This window comes from Balaenoptera ricei, chromosome 2, assembly GCF_028023285.1.
Source record: "Balaenoptera ricei isolate mBalRic1 chromosome 2, mBalRic1.hap2, whole genome shotgun sequence".
In the NCBI taxonomy this organism is placed as follows: Eukaryota; Metazoa; Chordata; class Mammalia; order Artiodactyla; family Balaenopteridae; genus Balaenoptera; species Balaenoptera ricei.
Window position 1 is genome coordinate 183,158,249 of NC_082640.1, and position 18,620 is coordinate 183,176,868.

Genomic DNA, 18,620 nt, shown 5'->3' on the forward strand with positions numbered 1-18,620 from the left:
AGAAATACCTTGCCCCTCTTCCCCCTGGGGAAAAAAAATTAAATGAGCTCCTAGTGAAGAGACAGAACTTCAGTGACAGGGTGGCCTCACGTAAAGAAGAGCCATCCAGCTGTCAGCCCCGTCAGCGAGAGACCACCTTGTGAAGTAGTGGAGACGACGAAGAACATCTCTGTAACTTTACATGCCTGTAAAGAATTTCCACAAGTCCTGCCGTGTTGGGTCCTTGCCCCCATCCTGTGACAGAGGCCCGGGCAGGATCCGCATTCTTCCGGTTTTACATACAGGGAGTCTCAGGCTGCCAGTGATCACAGAGTTAGTAAAGTGGCAGATCTGGGACTTAAACTTGGGTTATTTAGTGACTCTGCCTCTCCTGCGTTTTCTGATCTATCACAGCGCTGCCAAGAAGCTGCCATCACTGGAGGGTCTGGGCAGAGGCTGTCAAGAATACTGTGGAAGGCATCTGGGTCGGCTTAGTTGACGATTGCTGTGTGGCTTGAGGGGCAGAGAATTCCCCAGAGTATCCTGCTCACCAGTCAGTCGCCTCAGTTGGCCGTCATCACTTCATTTCTTTAACGAGGAGCACCTTTGTGTGAATACACACACGCCCTAGCTTGCTTTTCGCCCTGATAGAAAGCTGAGGCGGTTTGCCCAGCAAACCTCTACTGAGTAACTCCTCCCTGTCAAGCTCTCTGCCGGGCCCTGGGAATATGGAGATTAACCTCACACAGACCCCGCTCAAGGGCCTCATAGATGTGGGGTGGGCAAGATGCTGTAAGGCAGCGTAGTTGACAGCAGATAGAGCAGCTGACAGTCCTGGGGGTGGTTCAGGCTCCTGGGGAAGGAGCAGCGCGGGAACAACGTGGGCCACGTGGAAGGGTGCAGGCCATGTGGGGAGCAAGAAATAATCTGGGCTGCTTGGCCTGGGGACCAGAGGACAGAGGGCCTGGCTTATTTTGGGAACTGGGAGTGTCTAGCTGAATTTTGGGGTTTGTGAAAAGTTTTAATGGAAGAAAGTTGGAGACATAAGACTTTGTGTGTTGCGCTGAGACGTTTTTACTTAATCCCGTGACCACCGAGGAACTAAGGGTTAAAATAGGCGGACATCAAAATCAGACTAAGAAAAATTGTTCTGGCAGGTTGTTAGAGAAGGGACGGAACAAGGAAGACCAGTTACTAATACGAGAGACTAAGAGGGAAGTGCTGGAGGCGAGAGCTGAGGCAGTGGGTCTGGGAGTGGGGAAGGGTCGGATTCAAAGAAACCTTCCTGAGGTAGAATCAGAGGTAGTGACCGGCGTGAGGGAGAGAGGAAAAGTCAAGAGTGACTCACAGATTTTCATTTGAGATCCGCCTCCCTTATTTTATAAAGATTTGTGATCCAGATGCTGACAGCTCTCCTTAATGGCAACTTTCAGAGCACAGCCTCAGCGCCCTTGCCAAATCTCGCCAGCTCGGGCTTTACAAATGGGCAAACATTCCTCTTTTTTTGGCTGACGTCTCGTTTCCTTTTTCTTAACTTCTGTTCTGAAATTGTTACAGCAGTTTTTGTACTTCAAGGAATTGGAGCCCGGTACATATTAGATACTCAATAAATGAATAATCAGATAAATGAGGTCACGCATCCTGGTTGACCTACAAGGTGATGTTGTTCGTGGTAAAGTGCTGGGCATAAAACGTGAATTCTGTCATTCCAGAGCAGCTTGTGCATTTGTGCTAAAATAATGTTTGATAGTGGAAGGGTAAAATACAGAATTCTGAATAATTTCCGGTAACACGCAGCCCGGTGTCGGGCTCCTCTGCGTTCGCTGCCCACGGCGGTCATCGTACCTGACCCTGAGCACAGCGGTGGCCGCGGGGGGGTGAGGTGGCCCGGCGGAGCGCGGGGGAACAGGTTGCGCTCTCGTGCCTTTACGCTCTTGCCCCCCACCCCATCCGCCGTACAGTTCGGTGGGGGCGTGTGTTGTGTGATTTCCCCAGGATCCCAGGCGTGCCTGGGGTTCCACTTCTTGCCCGGGACTGACCCAGCTCCCAGCGTGCAGCCTCGGCATTCGCTGCGTTAATCAGACTCGCTGGAATGATCACGTGGTCCTCTAGCTGCTGCTCGTCAGCAGCTGGCTGAGCTGGAGGCTGCAGGCCCGTCTGCAGAAAGCCTTCTACTTCAGAATATGGGGGGTTGGGGGGTGCAGACCCCGCCTCTTTCTTCTGCACTTTGCACCATCTGACTGACTAAATGGTTGTCCTCCGAACCAGGAAGGCTACCAGGCAATATAAGGAGATTGTCTCTGACTAGGTCATGTTTGCATTTGAAGAATTCAGGTATGTTCTGGGTTTTCTACATCAGTCTGCCGCTGGGTTTTTGTTCTCGCTAGGTTTTTGCTGTGTAATGACAGCTTAGGCTCTGGCTGGTTCTCACAAAAGAAGGGTTCTTTTCTGTGGCGGGGTTTCTCCCGGTCACGGGGGTGGGAGGCGCGGAGGTGGTACCGGTCCAGGCTGTTTACTGCAGGACAGATGCAGCGTGGGTAATTGGTTTGATCGTGTGTGAATGTGCCGAGGACCCCACCTTGTGCCTCATCTGAGCTGTGCTGTTGCTGGTGTAGAGGTATGAATACAGAATAGGAACTGCTTATCCAGAAGGAGTCTCTTGCTGCCTTTTGTTTTTCTTCCTTTGTCAAACTCATGGAGCCTGACTGCTCTTTTAAAAAACACTAATTGTAGCGGTGAAGGCGAAAATCCTGCAAGTCTGTCTGCTTAGTCAAGATTTGATCTTGGCTCTGATTTTGCTCGTTGTGAATAGTGATCTCGCGGCTGGGCAGTTTTCTGGGAAGTACCCTCATGATGTTTTGTTAACAGGGTCCTTCTTTGCTTTCGTCAGCTTTTCAGCTGCTGTAATTATTAATGCTCCAGATTAGAGTCTTTTGTGAATCTTACGCCTTCTCTTTCCTCCATCTCTCCTCCCTGGGTATGAATGTGGGGAGGGGTGCTCCAGAAGAGATAGTCTCTAAGAAATGAAAATAAAGGAGGTGGGATGGGAGGGTTACCGGCTCATTCTTGTGCAGGTCTCCCCCTCTTCGGAGCATACGGAAGACAGTGTGTCTGTTTCAAACCTCTGACAGCTTCTCATTTCTCAGATGGAATTTCTGTGTATTTTAGAACTGAACGTAAATACCATATTGATGGGCGAAGAAGTGATTGTGTGGGAACCTCCACAGGCCTTTTTCATTCCCTCCAAATGTTGCTGCAGTAGACATTAAAATGGTAATAGAATTAACCACCTTTCATTACTTGTAAGAGGAAACTAGAGACCTTTCGATCAAAATCAAGGGAAGGATGAGAGCATTATCAGCTTTCCACAAAGAAAAGCAGGGCTACGGAGATTGTTCCCTCCCTTTCTATAAACTTGGGGCTTTGGATCCAGGAAGTTATCCTTTGTTTAAGAGTGTGCCTCTGCATTATTTCTAATGGACTGGGTTTGTGAAAAGAACATTCTTTCCACGTGGCAACATGCTCTGATGACATGGGGTGACACCGTGACCAGAACTTACAGTTTTATGATAGCTCCATTAGATAACTAACAAGAATTTATTTAATGCCTGTCATGTAACAGTAGATAGGTCCTTAGGGAATGAATCGTAAGTCCTGGGTTCTAATCCGAGTTTCTAAATTGGCTTTCCTGATCCTTGTGAGAGTTACGGAAGAGCTTTGTAAATCGTAGAAAGTATACAGTGGTGAGGCTCATATTTTATTGCTAGCATTCGTTTGAGATGGAGTAAGTCTTGGCTTCTGCCTTGAACAAGCTTGGAGCCTTTCGTTGCATTTTGTAGTCAGTGGGGAGGGATGCGTATCAACAAACCCACTCCCACCGTGGCGGCTCCTAGTTCAGGAGCCAAGAGCTGGGTCTGATGAGGCGGAAGGGGGTTGAGTTAAAGGCCACTGCTCTGCTGAGCTGAGAAAGTGGGAAAGTAGAGCAGAAAGGGGAAGTCTGTTACCCTTCAAGTTTCTGCCTAAGCTGGCCCTGAAGAATTTTGCTGAGTATGATTGCATTTTATGACGGCTGCACGGGGCCAGACAGGTGGCTTTCTTCTTTAGTCATGGGGCTTATGCGCATGGGGGCCAGGGGATTGTGGTGGGGCAACACGGCGCTCGAGAGGAGCTTATTAGCTTTTTAGTTTAGGTCAGGTTGGTCCTCAAGCTATAGCACGCAGCAGAATCACCTGGAGGGCTCATGAAAACCCACCCCCAGAGTTTCAGATCTAGCAGGTCTGGGATGGGGCTTCAGGATCTGTGTGTCCGATAAGTTCCCAGGTTTTCTGATGCTGCAGTTCTGGGGACCAGACTTTGAGAACCATTGGCTTGGGGAAAGCAGACGTTGTCGTTGTTGTCGTTGAGGTGGGAAGTCTGAGGCAGAGGCAAGGAGGGAGGTACAGGGAGGAGCCAGAAGCAGCAGTTCAGGTACGGGCAGGTGGGCCAAGGCGGGGGTGGAGGTGTGAGGGGGGCACGCTCCTGGGGCGGCGGTGGAAGGGACACTGGGACGAGAACCAGGGAACTTGCTTTATAAGCCTCGTTCTGCCGTGTGCTCCTTTGTGGGCTTGGCCAGCCTATTCATCGTTCTTAAGTCTCAATTTTCTCAGCTGAAAATGGGGATAGTTGTTCTTGCCAAGAAAGTCTATAATACTGTTAGAATTAAATGAGATAACATAAACTTACTTTATAAATTATAACACTCTTTCCACATGAGAATAAAGGGAGGAGAGGACCCTGGGGGTCTCCATCAGGTTATCTGTGGACACAGCCCTCCGTACACACACCCAACTCCAAGAGCGCAAGGGCCACGTTCATTTTAAAAGGAAGTCTGATTGACAGACACGTTTACCTGCCGTTACTCCCTATTGGACTCTGAGTTCCAATGTGGTCTGTCAATCCTGTCTGTTTTTGTTTTTGTTTTTTTTTAAATTATTTATTTATTTATTTATTTAATTTATTTATGGCTGTGTTGGGTCTTCGTTTCTGCGCGAGGGCCTTCTCCAGTTGCGGCAAGTGGGGGCCACTCTTCATCACAGTGCGCGGGCCTCTCACTATCGCGGCCTCTCCTGTTGCGGAGCACAGGCTCCAGACGCGCAGGCTCAGCAATTGTGGCTCACGGGCCCAGTTGCTCCGCGGCATGTGGGATCCTCCCGGACCGGGGCTCGAACCTGTGTGCCCTGCATTGGCAGGCAGACTCTCAACCACTGCGCCACCAGGGAAGCCCAATCCTGTCTGTTTTTAACTTTTGTTTCCTTAGTGCCTAAAACCGCTTGACACACAGTAAGGCCTTAGTAAGTGGCGGACGCAGTTCATTTTCACAAGGACTTAATAAGGAAGAAAAAGCAAGCAAGCTCTCTGGCTTAGCTCGGCGCAGGCCTGGGATGGTGCCATGGTGCCCTCTGAGTGTGCTGGTCCAGAAGAGCATGTCGAAAAGCTGACATCTGACCTCCTGAGAAAAATGTGAAGTGTCCTCAGCACACCCCCATTGCAGGAGTGCCAGAGAACTCCGACCACATTTCATAAGGAATCTCCGCGATGCTGTCACTCTAGAATGGGCTGCTGATGGTCATGACTCGCGGGGGCCCAGGGCCCGAGCCTAGAGAGCTGCAGAGTCCCGAGAGCTTGAGAGGCCGGGCCAGCATTTTCCAGCTGGTCAGGGGGTTTCTGCCTTCCACTGATTGCAAGACTGTGTTGTCCTAACACCAGGCCAGCTGTTCTAGCTGGCTGTGCTAGGAGACACACTGCATTTGTGTTTTTGCTTTAAAAAAAAAAAAAAACTTCTTAGGCGAGATGTGTGCTGAACTGATAGTTTAAGTCAACATTTACCTGTTACTGCACACCACAGAGGCTGTCCTCTGAGCCCTGCTGGAGACAGCTTTGTGGAATACTGTCTAGTTTTTCTTCCACCTCTAGACCCAGAATAATGACTGCATCCCCTTACCGACCCTGGAATAAAGAGTTTGAAATGTGATTTTCGGCTTCATAATCCCTCAAGTGAGAATGGAACCCAAATCAGAAACCGCTGTTTCTCAGAATTCCTGCCACTTATTCTGATTTATTTCCAGAAGGAATGTGGCATACCCATTCCAGGATTTAAAATCCACAATTGGAATGTGTCCATCACATAAAAATGGGAAGTTACTACTTTGGGTCTGTTTTGTTTTATTTTACTTTTAAGTAAAACATTATTATGGAAGGATTGGATTCAAATTCAAACTGGCTCTTTATTAATTTAAATTTATGTCTTGTCTTGGGACGTGTTAGCGCTTTTCTTGCCCTTTCCCTGGAGTATTGAAACGAGTTAAAATGAGTGGCATCAGGGAAGACCTGAAGTTCGCAAACGAGGAGAGCCCCACCACCCCGTTCGAGGGTCCAGAGCCCAAGCCAGCTTAGTCCCTCTCGTTTCCCAGGGTCCTGTAATCCCTTGAAGAAACAGATATTTAGGTACAGTGACTTTCACACTGTGGTGAGGAAATAAATCTCAGATCAACAGGAGATGGAAACTGGGCTGGGCAGGGAAAGGGAAGGTACAGAAACGTGATCACTGAGTACCTACTATGTACCAGACACTGCTAGCTGCTTTGCCCCTGGTCACTTTAACCCACATAAAAATGAAAACAGAGGCTCAGAGACATGGGACTGTCCCAAAACCTCCACTCCATAAATAATGTTAAGTGAGTGAAGGAAATGAGAACAGAGGCTCAAAGGGGTGAGGTAATTTCCCTGAAGTCATCCAGCAGTTATGGGGATCTGGTCAATTTCAGTTCAGTCCTTCTTTCTCTGATACTCTGGGCCCAGAATGCCATCCTATGAATTGACCTTGTGTCTTCCAGCCAGCACAGCCTTTCTGAGTCTCTCCTCTGGGCCCAGAGCCTGTTGTAGCTCCAGGCACTTGGCTCACCTCCCTGACTGTGGGAAAAGCCCAGGAATAGAAGAGGGATATTCTGCCCCCAAGGGTAGAATAGACTGACCCCTCCTCCTAGCTCCCCCAGCTCCTAGTGATGTAGCTATGCATTAATAGTGCTTACTGTAGTGCGACTGTATAACAATCAGCTTCTTTCACATCCTTCTACCCTACTAAAGTGTGAGCTCTTGGAGGCCAGGAGGCATATCTTAGTCATCTTACCTCCCTACCAGCTATTAGCCTAGTGTCAGCTCTAGGAGGGATTAGTAAATGTGTGACTATTAAATGTCTACACTGCTGATACTGTGGGCATTAGGATAACTTTAACTGAGTAAGCCACAGTCCCTAACTGTGGGGAGCTTACAGTCACGCTGTCCGGTCCCCCAGGGCTGTTAGTATGCACAGCCACGCGGGTCTTTAGTAGGGGGTGGTAGGGGCACCTGGTTGGAGCACATGGGCGGAGGGTGGAGGGTTGAGGGAGAGAAAAGTAGAGCAGCAGAGAGGGAAGGACAGACAAGTTTCGTTGACTTGACAGTTTCGCCGAGTGTTTGTCTAGCCACAAGCAAAAGTTATTTCGCGAAACAGATAATTTAGCTGTAGGATGGCAACACAGATATATTTTAAAATACCAGTCTGTTCTCCATTATTAAGTAAGTGTTACAGTTGTTGAGTTTCACTCAAAGCGAAGCAGTGTTGTGGAACCAGACTCCCCTGCAGTTCATACGATGTAAATTTAAAAGCTGGGACCTTGCAGAAGTCACTTTCTCTCTCTTTACCTCACTTAGAGGAAAAGGGCTACTTGGAGGTAACGTATAGGAAAGAAGTGTATAAATTATAAAACTTCGCTATAAATGTGTTTGCATTTTATATTTCGGAATCAGTTAATAGTTAACCGGTTCAGGTGCTGCTTTATAGAACAATTTTTGTTTCCATCTCCCATTTCTCTTTGCTTAGCATTCTGGTCTCATATAGAAAACAACGAAGCAAAACTGAACTAAGAGGAAAGAATTTTAACTGAACTCATTACCTAGAGGAATAAGCCCCGGAATAGGACACCAGCTTGGGTCTGTGTAACTCTTGCTAGTTACTTAGGGTGGTTGCAGAAGAGTCTCCCAACTGTGTAGGTGTGTCCTTTTGGAGGGGGGAGGGCCTTTTTGCTATTAGGATAGCCGTTCATCCAACAAACCACTTCCTGAACATCAGTAGAAAATGCAAATATGTGCCATCCTTGGTCCTGCCCTCAGGGAATTACTGTCCCGAGAAGGTGCTGAACCAACACCAAAAGCATGGCGTGGGGGTGGCCAAAGACAAAAGGAACACAGGGAAAACCAGGAGAAGTTCCACAGGGCTCCAGATAAGGTGCCTGGGCAGGGAGGAGGGTCTGGTTTTGCTGTTGTGGAAGTTAGGGAGACCTGTGGGGCGGGCCGGGCCGTCTCTTGGAGCGAGTCTTAGAGAAGCATAGGGTTTGGGTGGGTGAGAATAAAGGGAAGGGCTGTTGGCAGCAGTGCAGGAGCTGAGGCCCGGGAGCCGGGAGCCAGGGGCTGTGTGCTCTTAGCCATATTTTGGCTGGTAAAACCTGAGGAGAAGGGACTTTTTCTCACTCTTTTCAGGGTAACCCAACCTGGTTGTCTTTTCCTCATGAGGGTCACTTCTCTCTGCCCTGAAGGTCACTGTTTTGCAGAGGTAGACATTTTTCACCTTTAGGGAATGTGTAGTATTCGTGGGAAACGCATGTTTTGCAGTGCTGGCTTGTTACTTCGCACAAGTTACCTAAGTTCTTCGTGGTTTAGTCTGCCTGTCTGTAAAATGGGGGTATTACCTACCTCCCAGAGCTACTGTGTTGATTAAATGAGATTACTTATATAAAGCATCTGGCAGGGTTCCTGGCACTTAGTAGATACTCAATAAATTAATTCCTTTAATTTACCTTAAGCAGCAGAGCATTTAATTCAGACCCTCATCCTGGATTAGAAATTACATAGGAGCCAGGAAGGAGACCTGACACACTCTTAAGGATGGGGAGCACCTCTGATCTCCCCGTTTCCTTGGCGTTCAGACTCAGAATGCCAGCAATCAGTCCGTGGAAGATAATCCTGTTTGCTGCTGAAATGTTTATGACACAGTGAACTGACTGTGGTGTGACTAATCAGCTGAGAGCCTGGATCTCGGCTTGGTTGGCACACAGATTCACTGGGCTGAGAGATTAATTAAGTTCCCTGAAGTTGACATAACTGGGACTCTGCCGCTTTCTGGCTAATCGTGATAACATAGCCAGAGCCCACCGTCACGCGTCAACATTGTCCCAGCGCCTCCCTGGTTAGTCCGCAGCCCGTTACTCATTGTTCTGTGTTCCTCCGGGTCATATCTCTTTATCTCCAGAGACTGACATGAGCAGTAGATGCCTGTTGAACTGACATGGGCCGCACTGGACCGGTTCGGTGTGTGAGCTCTCCTTTGGGGGAAGCAGAGTGAATTACGGGTGGGAACTCAGTGGAGAGCACCATTCCAACCAGCAGGAGCTGCTGTGGGTGTGGTGTAGCACATCCTGGGGTAGCTCTGCCGGGCCTCAGGAGAAGCCACGGAAGACCTCGACTTGGGGGGTCCTCCATAATGGCTCCCTACTGGGAGGGTGCACTGAAACCTGGCACAGGTGCCCAGGTCGCACCTCAAACCTACCGACTCCAGGTATTCGGAGGTGGAGTCCAGGCGTGTCCATTTTTTTTCAAGGCTCCACTGATGACACACCTCCCTGGTTGGAGTTTGTGGGGAGAACCTGAGCTTGGGAACCTGAAAACCCTAGGTTCTAATGATACTGTGTTACTTTAGATACGCCACTTAACTTCACTGGGATGTAGGTGGCCCACCTGGAAAATACAAATAATAATTTATGTGGTTCAGAGAGAACAAGATGACGGCCATGCGGGAGCATGGGAAAGTCAGGAGCCCTGGATAATGAAAGGCGCTGTCACACGTGCTTTCAAGTTCAGCTGGTGCCTCCTGCGGCAGATTGAACCCAGGTGTGTTGAGTGTGTGGGGCTCGTACAGACACAACACTGGGTCTAGAACTGACGGCCCGCTGGTGTGTGGTCTGTTGGGTTTGGTAACTGGTCATGTGGCTCTCAGGAGTTCATCCTGAACCCGGTTACAAGTGAGTGGGATTGTTTTCACTCCAGTCAGCCACTTCAGGGCCTGCCCGACGTCAGGACGGATCTCGCTGTGCGTCTTTGAGACTAGCTTGGCCTCCATCTTCCTCAGCACGAGGGCTGGAGGAGAGAAAAGGCAGCCTGCGTTTATTTGTGGAGGCACTGGAGAAAACTGAAAACTGGGAGCCCTTCCGTCCCTGAGATCACCCCTATGCCCCTGGAGCACAGGGTCATAGGAAAGAGAACCCGGAGCAGGAAGGTGGGTGTCCCTCCGGGGCTCCCTCCAGGGTATTCAGAAGCTCTGTCCTTCCTGTTTCACTGTGTGCCGTGGGTCAGAAGCTGTGTATTGAGTCAAGATAGAGCCTTCTGAGGAGAGATGGGGAGATGGGTAAAACTATGTGGTTGGATATGCTTTTATGAACAGGACATCAAACAAACTGTATGATTTAAAGAAGTGTTTGTACTCAGTGATGAAATTCCTTTTCCTGGAGAGAGGATGCTTTCACAGTCAAATGAACCTTGGAGCACTTCCAAAGCCAGAGAGTGAAGACTGTGTATTTTCCTTATTCACCAACTTACTGAAGAGTTGAGGGCATTAGAGATTCCTAAGGTGGAGGAAGGCAGATATGTTTTGCTACAGTTGATGAAACTGTTTGCTTTCCTGGTCTTGGTTGGGGCATTATGATAATCAGGTTCCTGTCTTGATTCGAAGTGTGAATCAGCTCACCCCGCCCTGACTGAAAACTTAAATGCAGCCTGCCTCAAAGAAAGGTGGGCAATGCGGGGAACACGTCCTAGTGTTTGGGGGACGGCCCTTTACCAAGTTGCAATATAACTGTCCACCGCCAGCCCAGCTCCTCTTTGTCTTCTGCAAATGAAGCCCGCTGTGGCCTGACTGCGTGCGCTCTCGTAAAGCTTAACTCCCAGGAATCTTCCCTCCGCTCTAAAAAACGGATTTAGTCACAGATCTGCACGTGCCACTTTGCTTCCCCGTCTCTAAACTGAAACCACAGAACACGTTTCAAGAATTCAGCGAGAGGCAGAGTGACAGGTAAGGAAAGAGTTTATTAGTAAGTATAGGACGCTTGTGAGAGATACAAGGGGGCAGGCAAGGGAGTGCCGCCCCCAGAACTTAGTGGGCTCAGTTTATAATCAAAGGAAAAGTGGGGCGGGGGAGAAGACCACCTTCTTCCTCGCTCCTAAGCAGATGTCAGGCTTCCATCATCAGCTCCTCCTCCTTCTCCACGTCAGGCGGGGGAGTTCTCTTGTCCCTACATGGTTAAACTGGGACTGTCATGGCGCAATGGAAATGAGCAAAAAGGCGGCAACATACACTGAAATACAGTAAATCATCTCAGGTTTCAGTATAATGTCACCTTTTCCTTATATTTTCGTTTTTCGTGTGTGTAGAGGAGCATGTCTTAGGATTCATTAACTTACTGACCTCCCTGGGCAGGACGTGGGCCTCATTCCACCATGGTTTTATTGTTTTGGGGGGCATGTCTCATGCTTCTGTTGCACAGTTTTGTTGCTAAGCAAGCCTGTTCGGTTTCGTGGTTAAGCAAACCTGCTTTCTTGACTGATCATTAACTTACAGGATTCGCCCATACCTTTTTCTTTGCTTACGATTCCCTAGTGCAATTAACTATTTAATCACCTACTTTGTCCCTTTACTCTTTTCCTGTCAAAACCATTGTTTTCTTCGCATGAAACCCTTCAAAACCCAGGACTGCACACACTACCTTCCGGAGCCTTTTCTGACCTCTGTCGCCCAAATAAACTTCTCTTTTTCACTGAACTCCCATAGAGCACTCAAGCTGTGTAACACTTAATCTAGTATTTAATGTTTCTCCATCTTATTTTCCTGACTAGATTGAGGCACGCTTGAAGGCAGAAGCAGTGTTCGATGCATCTTCATCCCGTCTGTCACACTTGAGCAGAGCTGGGTGAGGCCTGGCTTCTCAGCACTTTTTATTTACTCATTTTTATTACTTATTTAAAACCTTCTGCCATATGCCGGTCGTTGTTACAGGCCCTAGAAGGGGAAACGGCAGGAAAAAGGACAATTTGCTGCCTCTCTGACATCTGTTCATTACTGAGCATGAAAGCATGATTGGGGTTTTGAGAGAGGTACCGAGTGGGGAGCAGGACCTGCTGTGCACGGGCCGGGTTTGTCCGGGCAGTAGATCAGCAGGAAGGCCTGAGAGGGCCAGGTGGTAGGTTTTCAAAGCTGTAGGGACTTACAGAAGGTTTGAGCTAGTAAAAATGCATGTGAAGTTTAAAGAGTCGTTACGTATTTAAATGAAAAGTTTTTCTGGTTCTTCTAGATACAGATGCAAACAAGATAACACGTGTGCACGTGTACCTGCCATATTCCAGGCACTTTTGCTGTCATCTCTAATCTTCCCAACAATCCTATGAGCTAGGCATTATTATTACCATTTTATCTAAGAGGCACCTAAGGTTCAGAGAGGTTAGGTCACTTCCTCAGAGTCACACATCGGCTTAATTGGTAAAGCTGGAAATTGGATCTAGGTCTTCTAACTAAAAAGTCAATGCTTGTTTTTATCATTCTGACCCTAATTTTGTAAAACAGAGTCTGTGAGGCATTCTGGCACTATTTGTTTTATATAATGTTTCATTGGATAAGTGAATATATCACATTTACTGAGCCCTGACTGTGATAATTGTAACCTGCTAAGCACTTTATAGGCATGAACACATGTACTACCGTCCTCATAGGAATCCTGTGAGACAGCTGCTGTTATTGTCATGTCTGTTTCACAACTTGTCCAGCATCACACAGAGCTGGCACTTGAACCCAGGGCCGTCTGACTCTGAGACCTGTGCTTTTGACTGCTGTCTTAGTCATACAAGGGGCTTCATGGGGAACAAAGTTCTGTGGTCAGCTGTTTGAGAAAAATTGCACACCCCATGCCCAGGACAGTAGCATGAAGGCTCTGAGAAGTCCTGTAGCGGCGGGTGTGTGTATATGTGTGAATTTTGCCCTGAGTTTCCCATGTGTGTTTGATGAAGGAACTTTTATTGCCTAACACTTAATTTTTAGTTTTAACTCTGGAAAATGCTGCTGTAGCAGAAGGAGAATCTGAGCCTGGGAATTAGAAGAGGGGGGAGAAGAGAATATTCAGAGCAAAATACATAAATGGAAGAAGATAATAAATAGAGCCTGTGATTTGAAGTCTCATTTAGGTGTGAGTTCAGGCTTCTGCTCTTACTGGCTGTGTAATTTGGGGCAAATCATTTATTCTTTTTGGGTCTCACTTGCCTTATCTGTAAAATATTGTTGTGAGGAAAAGTGTCATTATATACGCAAAAGTGCTTTGTTAACAGTAAAACGCGTAGTTTTTTTTTCAGTTGTTATTTGCCAAGTTCATTTAGCGCCCTAGTACCTAACACGGCATCTACTAGCTATTTGAAGGACAATTAAAAGTTGTTCCATGAATGAATGAATTTTGTCTTATGTGTCTCTGAGTTCTGTAGCTGACATGTTACAACTGAAAATTTTTTTTAAATGTTCCTTGAATTTTCTTTCTAAATTGTGTTTTTGCTAGGTTTTATGTTTTTGAAGTTTAATGAAGTCACTCAATTGGAAAATCAAGAACCATATTTCTGTCATTCACTTGTTGTACCCCAGTTTGGACTGCCAAGACAGTTTATTTTGTGTGTTTCTGACATGTCCCTGACAGCAAGAAATTTTTGGACAGTTCCAAATGGTAAATTTCATTCAACAGTGTGCACGTGTTATCTTTTTTTTTCTTTAATAAATTTGTTTATTTATTTTTGGCTGCGTTGGGTTTTCGTTGCTGTGCGCGGGCTTTCTCTAGTTGCAGCGAGCGGGGGCTACTCTTCGTTGCGGTGCGCAGACTTCTCATTGCGATGGCTTCTCTTGTTGCAGAGCACGGGCTCTAGGCACGCGGGCTTCAGTAGTTGTGGTGCGCAGGCTCAGTAATTGTGGCTTGTGGGCTCTAGAGCGCAGGCTCAGTAGTTGTGGCGCACGGGCTTAGTTGCTCCGTGGCATGTGGGATTTTCCCAGACCAGGGCTCGAACCTGTGTCCCCTGCATTGGCAGGCGGATTCTTAACCACTGCGCCACCATGGAAGCCCTCTTTTTTTTTTTTTTCACACTGCTCGTTCTCTCAGATGTGCCCATCTGTGGGTTGTTTTTTTTTTTTTAAAGGAATTTCTAATGTATCACCCTCTTGAAGGAATTACTCTTGATGTTTCCATGATAAAGTCTAGCTCTTTTAAAGGACTATAAGGAGGAGAAACTTGCTGTGGTTTTGCTTACCAGTACAGATCTTACTGATGGGGAGTGCTAAGATGTCAGGGCATTCATTCTTTACCCACTTCAAATAAGTCATTTGTTTTTTAGCACCTGGCCAAAGAGACAGAGATGAGCTTGAGGTTATTTCAATAAGTAAGACGTTGCACAAAGATCAAGAAATTTTTAAAAAGAGAGAGGCAGTCAAAATATTTTTTAGCACACCTGTTTGTTTGCTGGAATAGCATTTATTGCTAGAAAGATACTGTGTTTTGCCCAGCAGCCATTTTGGAGAGGAGGGGTTAAGTAGAGCGGAACTAGCTTTCCGTTCCCTGGTAACTTGACCTGGTCATGCAGTTTGTGTAGGTCTGACACCTCACCGCCACTCTGGGGTGGCACACAACCCAGGCCTGGCCCGGCCAAAACTCAATCCCCTGACTGTGGTGATTGGCTTAGGTGCAGGCATGTCATCTAAGAGTCCTCCATGAGACCCCTGATGGGCTAGAGCTATTAGGAAAGATGCCGGTTTTCTCTGTCAGGATCATGAAAGCCTCAAGTCATTGGTAACCTTCTTTCCCACCATGTGGGGAAAGATGGTCTGCTAATGAAGCCAGAGAGAGAAGTAGGGTTTAGCAAAGGCCAAAGAAACTGAATTCTCCCGTCATCGCTGAGTTTGTGTGTCCCGCTTTCTGCCCTGCTTAATCCAGGCTTATTCATGAGTCCACTTTTTTGTACTGTATGAACTAATAAATTCCATTTTTTCCATTAATATCTGTCACTTACAACCTAAAGAATCCCAAATGATACAAAACCATGCAAGATAAATAAAAACAGACTAAAAACTGTATCATTTTTACCTCCAGAGGAGATGACTGTCCCAGTAATCTTCAAAATTGTCAGACCACATTTACAGTGTTGTATTCCATCTGGGTGTTAAACAGAGGACTGTGGTCTAGGAAACTGATATGGATGGAATTGTGTCCCCCTGAATTCACAGGTTGAAGCTCTGATCCCCAGTGTGACTGTATTTGGAGATGGGGCCTTTAAGGAGGTACTGAAGGTTACATGGGGTCCTAAGGGTGGAGCCCTAATCCAATACGACTTGTGTCCATATAAGAAGAGGCAGAGGGCTTCCCTGGTGGTGCAGTGGTTGGGAATCTGCCTGCCAATGCAGGGGACACAGGTTCGTGCCCTGGTCTGGGAAGATCCCACATGCCGCGGAGCAGCTGGGCCCGTGAGCCACAGTTACTGAGCCTGCGCATCTGGAGCCTGTGCTCCGCAACAGGAGAGGCCGCGATAGTGAGAGGCCCGCGCACTGCGATGAAGAGTGGCCCCCACTTGCCACAACTAGAGAAAGCCCTCGCACAGAAACGAAGACCCAACACAGCCATAAATAAATAAATAAAATTAAAAAAAAAAAAAAAAAGAGGCAGAGTCACCAGGAGAGCTCGTACACAGAGGAAGGCTGTGTGAGGACACAAGGAAAGGCAGCATCTATTGTACAAGTCAGGTGAGAGACCTCTAGAGAAACCAACGTTGCTGACACCTTGATTTGGACTTGCAGCCTCCAGAACTGTGAGAAAGTGGATTGCTGCTCCTAAGCTCCCACTCTGAGGTATTTCGTTACAGCCACCCAAGTTGACTAATACAGGCTCATTCATTCATTCATTCATTCATTTCTTTTTTTTTTAGGTTTTATTTTATTTTTTTTAACATCTTTTTTGGAGTATAATTGCTTTACAGTGGTGTGTTACCTGATTCATTGCTATACATATACATATATCCTGATATCTCCTCCGCCTTGCGTCTCTCTCCTACCCTCCCTATCCCACCCCTCTAGGAGGTCACAAAGCACCGAGCTGATCTCTCTGTGCTATATGGCTGCTTCCCACTAGCTATCTATTTTACATTTGGTAGTGTATATATGTCCATGCCACTCTCTCACTACGTCCCAGCTTATCCTTCCCCCTCCCCGTGTCCTCAAGTCCATTCTCTACGTCTGCATCTTTATTCCTGTCCTGCCCCTAGGTTCTTCAGAACCATTTTTTTTTTTAGATTCCATATATATGTGTTAGCATATGGTATTTATTTTTCTCTTTCTGAATTACTTCACTCTGTATGACAGTCTCCAGTTCCATCTACCTCACTAAAAATAACTCAATTTTGTTTCTTTTTATGGCTGAGTAATATTCCATTGTGTATATGTGCCACATCTTCTTTATCCATTCATCTGTCGATGGACATCTAGGTTGCTTCCATGTCCTGGCTATTGTAAATAGAGCTGCAATGAACATTGTGGTACATGACTCTTTGTGAATTATGGTTCTCTCAGGGTATATGCCCTGTAGTGGGATTGCTGGGTCGTATGGTAGCTCTATTTTTACTTTTTAAAGGAACCTCCATACTGTTCTCCATAGTGGCTGTATCAATTTACATTCCCACCAACAGTGCAAGAGGGTTCCCTTTTCTCCACACCCTCTCCAGCATTTATTGTTTGTAGATTTTTTGATGGCCATTCTGACTGGTGTGAGGTGATACCTCATTGTAGTTTTGATTTGCATTTCTCTAATGATTAGTGATGTTGGGCATCCTTTCATGTGTTTGTTGACAATCTGTATACCTTCTTTGGAGAAATGTCTCCTTAGATCTTCTGCCCATTTTTGGATTGGGTTGTTTGTTTTTTTGATATTGAGCTGCTTGTAAATTTTGGAGATGAATCGTTTGTCAGTTGCTTCATTTGCAAATATTTTCTCCCATTCTGAGGGTTGTCTTTTCGTCTTGTTTGTGGTTTCCTTTGCTGTGCAAAAGCTTTTAAGTTTCATTAGGTCCCATTTGTTTATTTTTGTTTTTATTTCTATTTCTCTAGGAGGTGAGTCAAAAAGGATCTTGCTGTGATTTTTGTCATAGAGTGTTCTACCTATGTTTTCCTCTAAGAGTTTTATAGTGTCTGGCCTTACATTTAGGTCTTTAATCCATTTTGAGTTTATTTTTGTATATGGTATTAGGGAGTGTTCTAATTTCATTCTTTTACATATAGCTGTCCAGGTTTCCCAGCACCACTTATTGAAGGGGCTGTCTTTTCTCCATTGTATATTCTTGACTCCTTTATCAAAAATAAGGTGACCATATGTGCGTGGGTTTATCTCTGGACTTTCTATCCTGTTCCATTGATCTATATTTCTGTTTTTGTGCCTGTACCATACTGTCTTGATTACTGTAGCTTTGTAGTATAGTCTGAAGTCCAGGAGCCTTATTCCTCCAGCTCCGTTTTTCATTCTCAAGATTGCTTTGGCTGTTCAGGGTCTTTTGTGTTTCCATGCAAATTGTGAAATTTTTTGCTCTAGTTCTGTGAAAAATGCCATTGGTAGTTTGATAGGGATTGCATTGAATCTGTAGATTGCTTTGGGTAGTATAGTCATTTTCACAATGTTGATTCTTCCAATCCAAGAACATGGTATATCTCTCCATCTGTTTGTATCATCTTTAATTTCTCTCATCGGTGTCTCATAGTTTTCTGCATACAGGTCTTTTGTCTCCTTAGGTAGGTTTATTCCTAGGTATTTTATTCTTTTAGTTGCAATGGTAAATGGGAGTGTTTCCTTTATTTCTCTTTCAGATTTTTCATCATTAGTGTATAGGAATGCAAGCGTTTTCTGTGCATTAATCTTGTATCCTGCTACTTTACCAAATTCATTGATTAGCTCTAGTAGTTTTCTGGTAGCATCTTTAGGATTCTCTATGTATAGTATCATGTCATCTGCAAACAGTGACAGCTTTACTTCTTTTCCTATTTGGATTCCTTTTTCTTCTCTGATTGCTGTGGCTAAAACTTCCAAAACTGTGTTGAATAACAGTGGTGAGAGGGGGCAACCTTGTCTTGTTCCTGATCTTAGTGGAAATGGTTCCAGTTTTTCACCACTGAGGACGATGTTGGCTGTGGGTTTGTCATATATGGCCTTTATTATGTTGAGGAAAGTTCCCTCTATGCCTACTTTATGGAGGGTTTTTATCATAAATGCGTGTTGAATTTTGTCGAAAGCTTTCTCTGCATCTATTGAGATGATCATATGGTTTTTCTCCTTCATTTTGTTAATATGGTTTATCACATTGATTGATTTGCGTATATTGAAGAATCCTTGCATTCCAGGGGTAAACCCCACTTGATCATGGTGTATGATCCTTTTAATGTGCTGTTGGATTCTGTTTGCTAGTATTTTGTTGAGGATTTTTGCCTCTATGTTCATCAGTGATAATGGCCTGTAGTTTTCTTTCTT

At 46.1% G+C, this 18,620-nt stretch overlaps 1 protein-coding gene across 2 annotated transcripts in view; it reads left to right on the forward strand.

Annotated features, from left to right (window-relative positions):
* The window catches only part of EVL (Enah/Vasp-like), a 159,756-nt gene that overhangs the window by 36,658 nt on the left and 104,478 nt on the right, over positions 1-18,620 (forward strand). Inside the window, exon 1 of one of the 2 annotated variants that reach the window (XM_059914985.1) lies at positions 2,092-2,313. The exons of the other annotated variant lie outside the window; for it this stretch is intronic. Within the exon in view, the coding sequence (XP_059770968.1) occupies positions 2,291-2,313 (23 nt within the window). The 5' untranslated portion in view covers positions 2,092-2,290. Of the gene's footprint in view, positions 1-2,091; positions 2,314-18,620 lie in introns of those variants that run through there. 2 annotated transcript variants of the gene reach the window in all.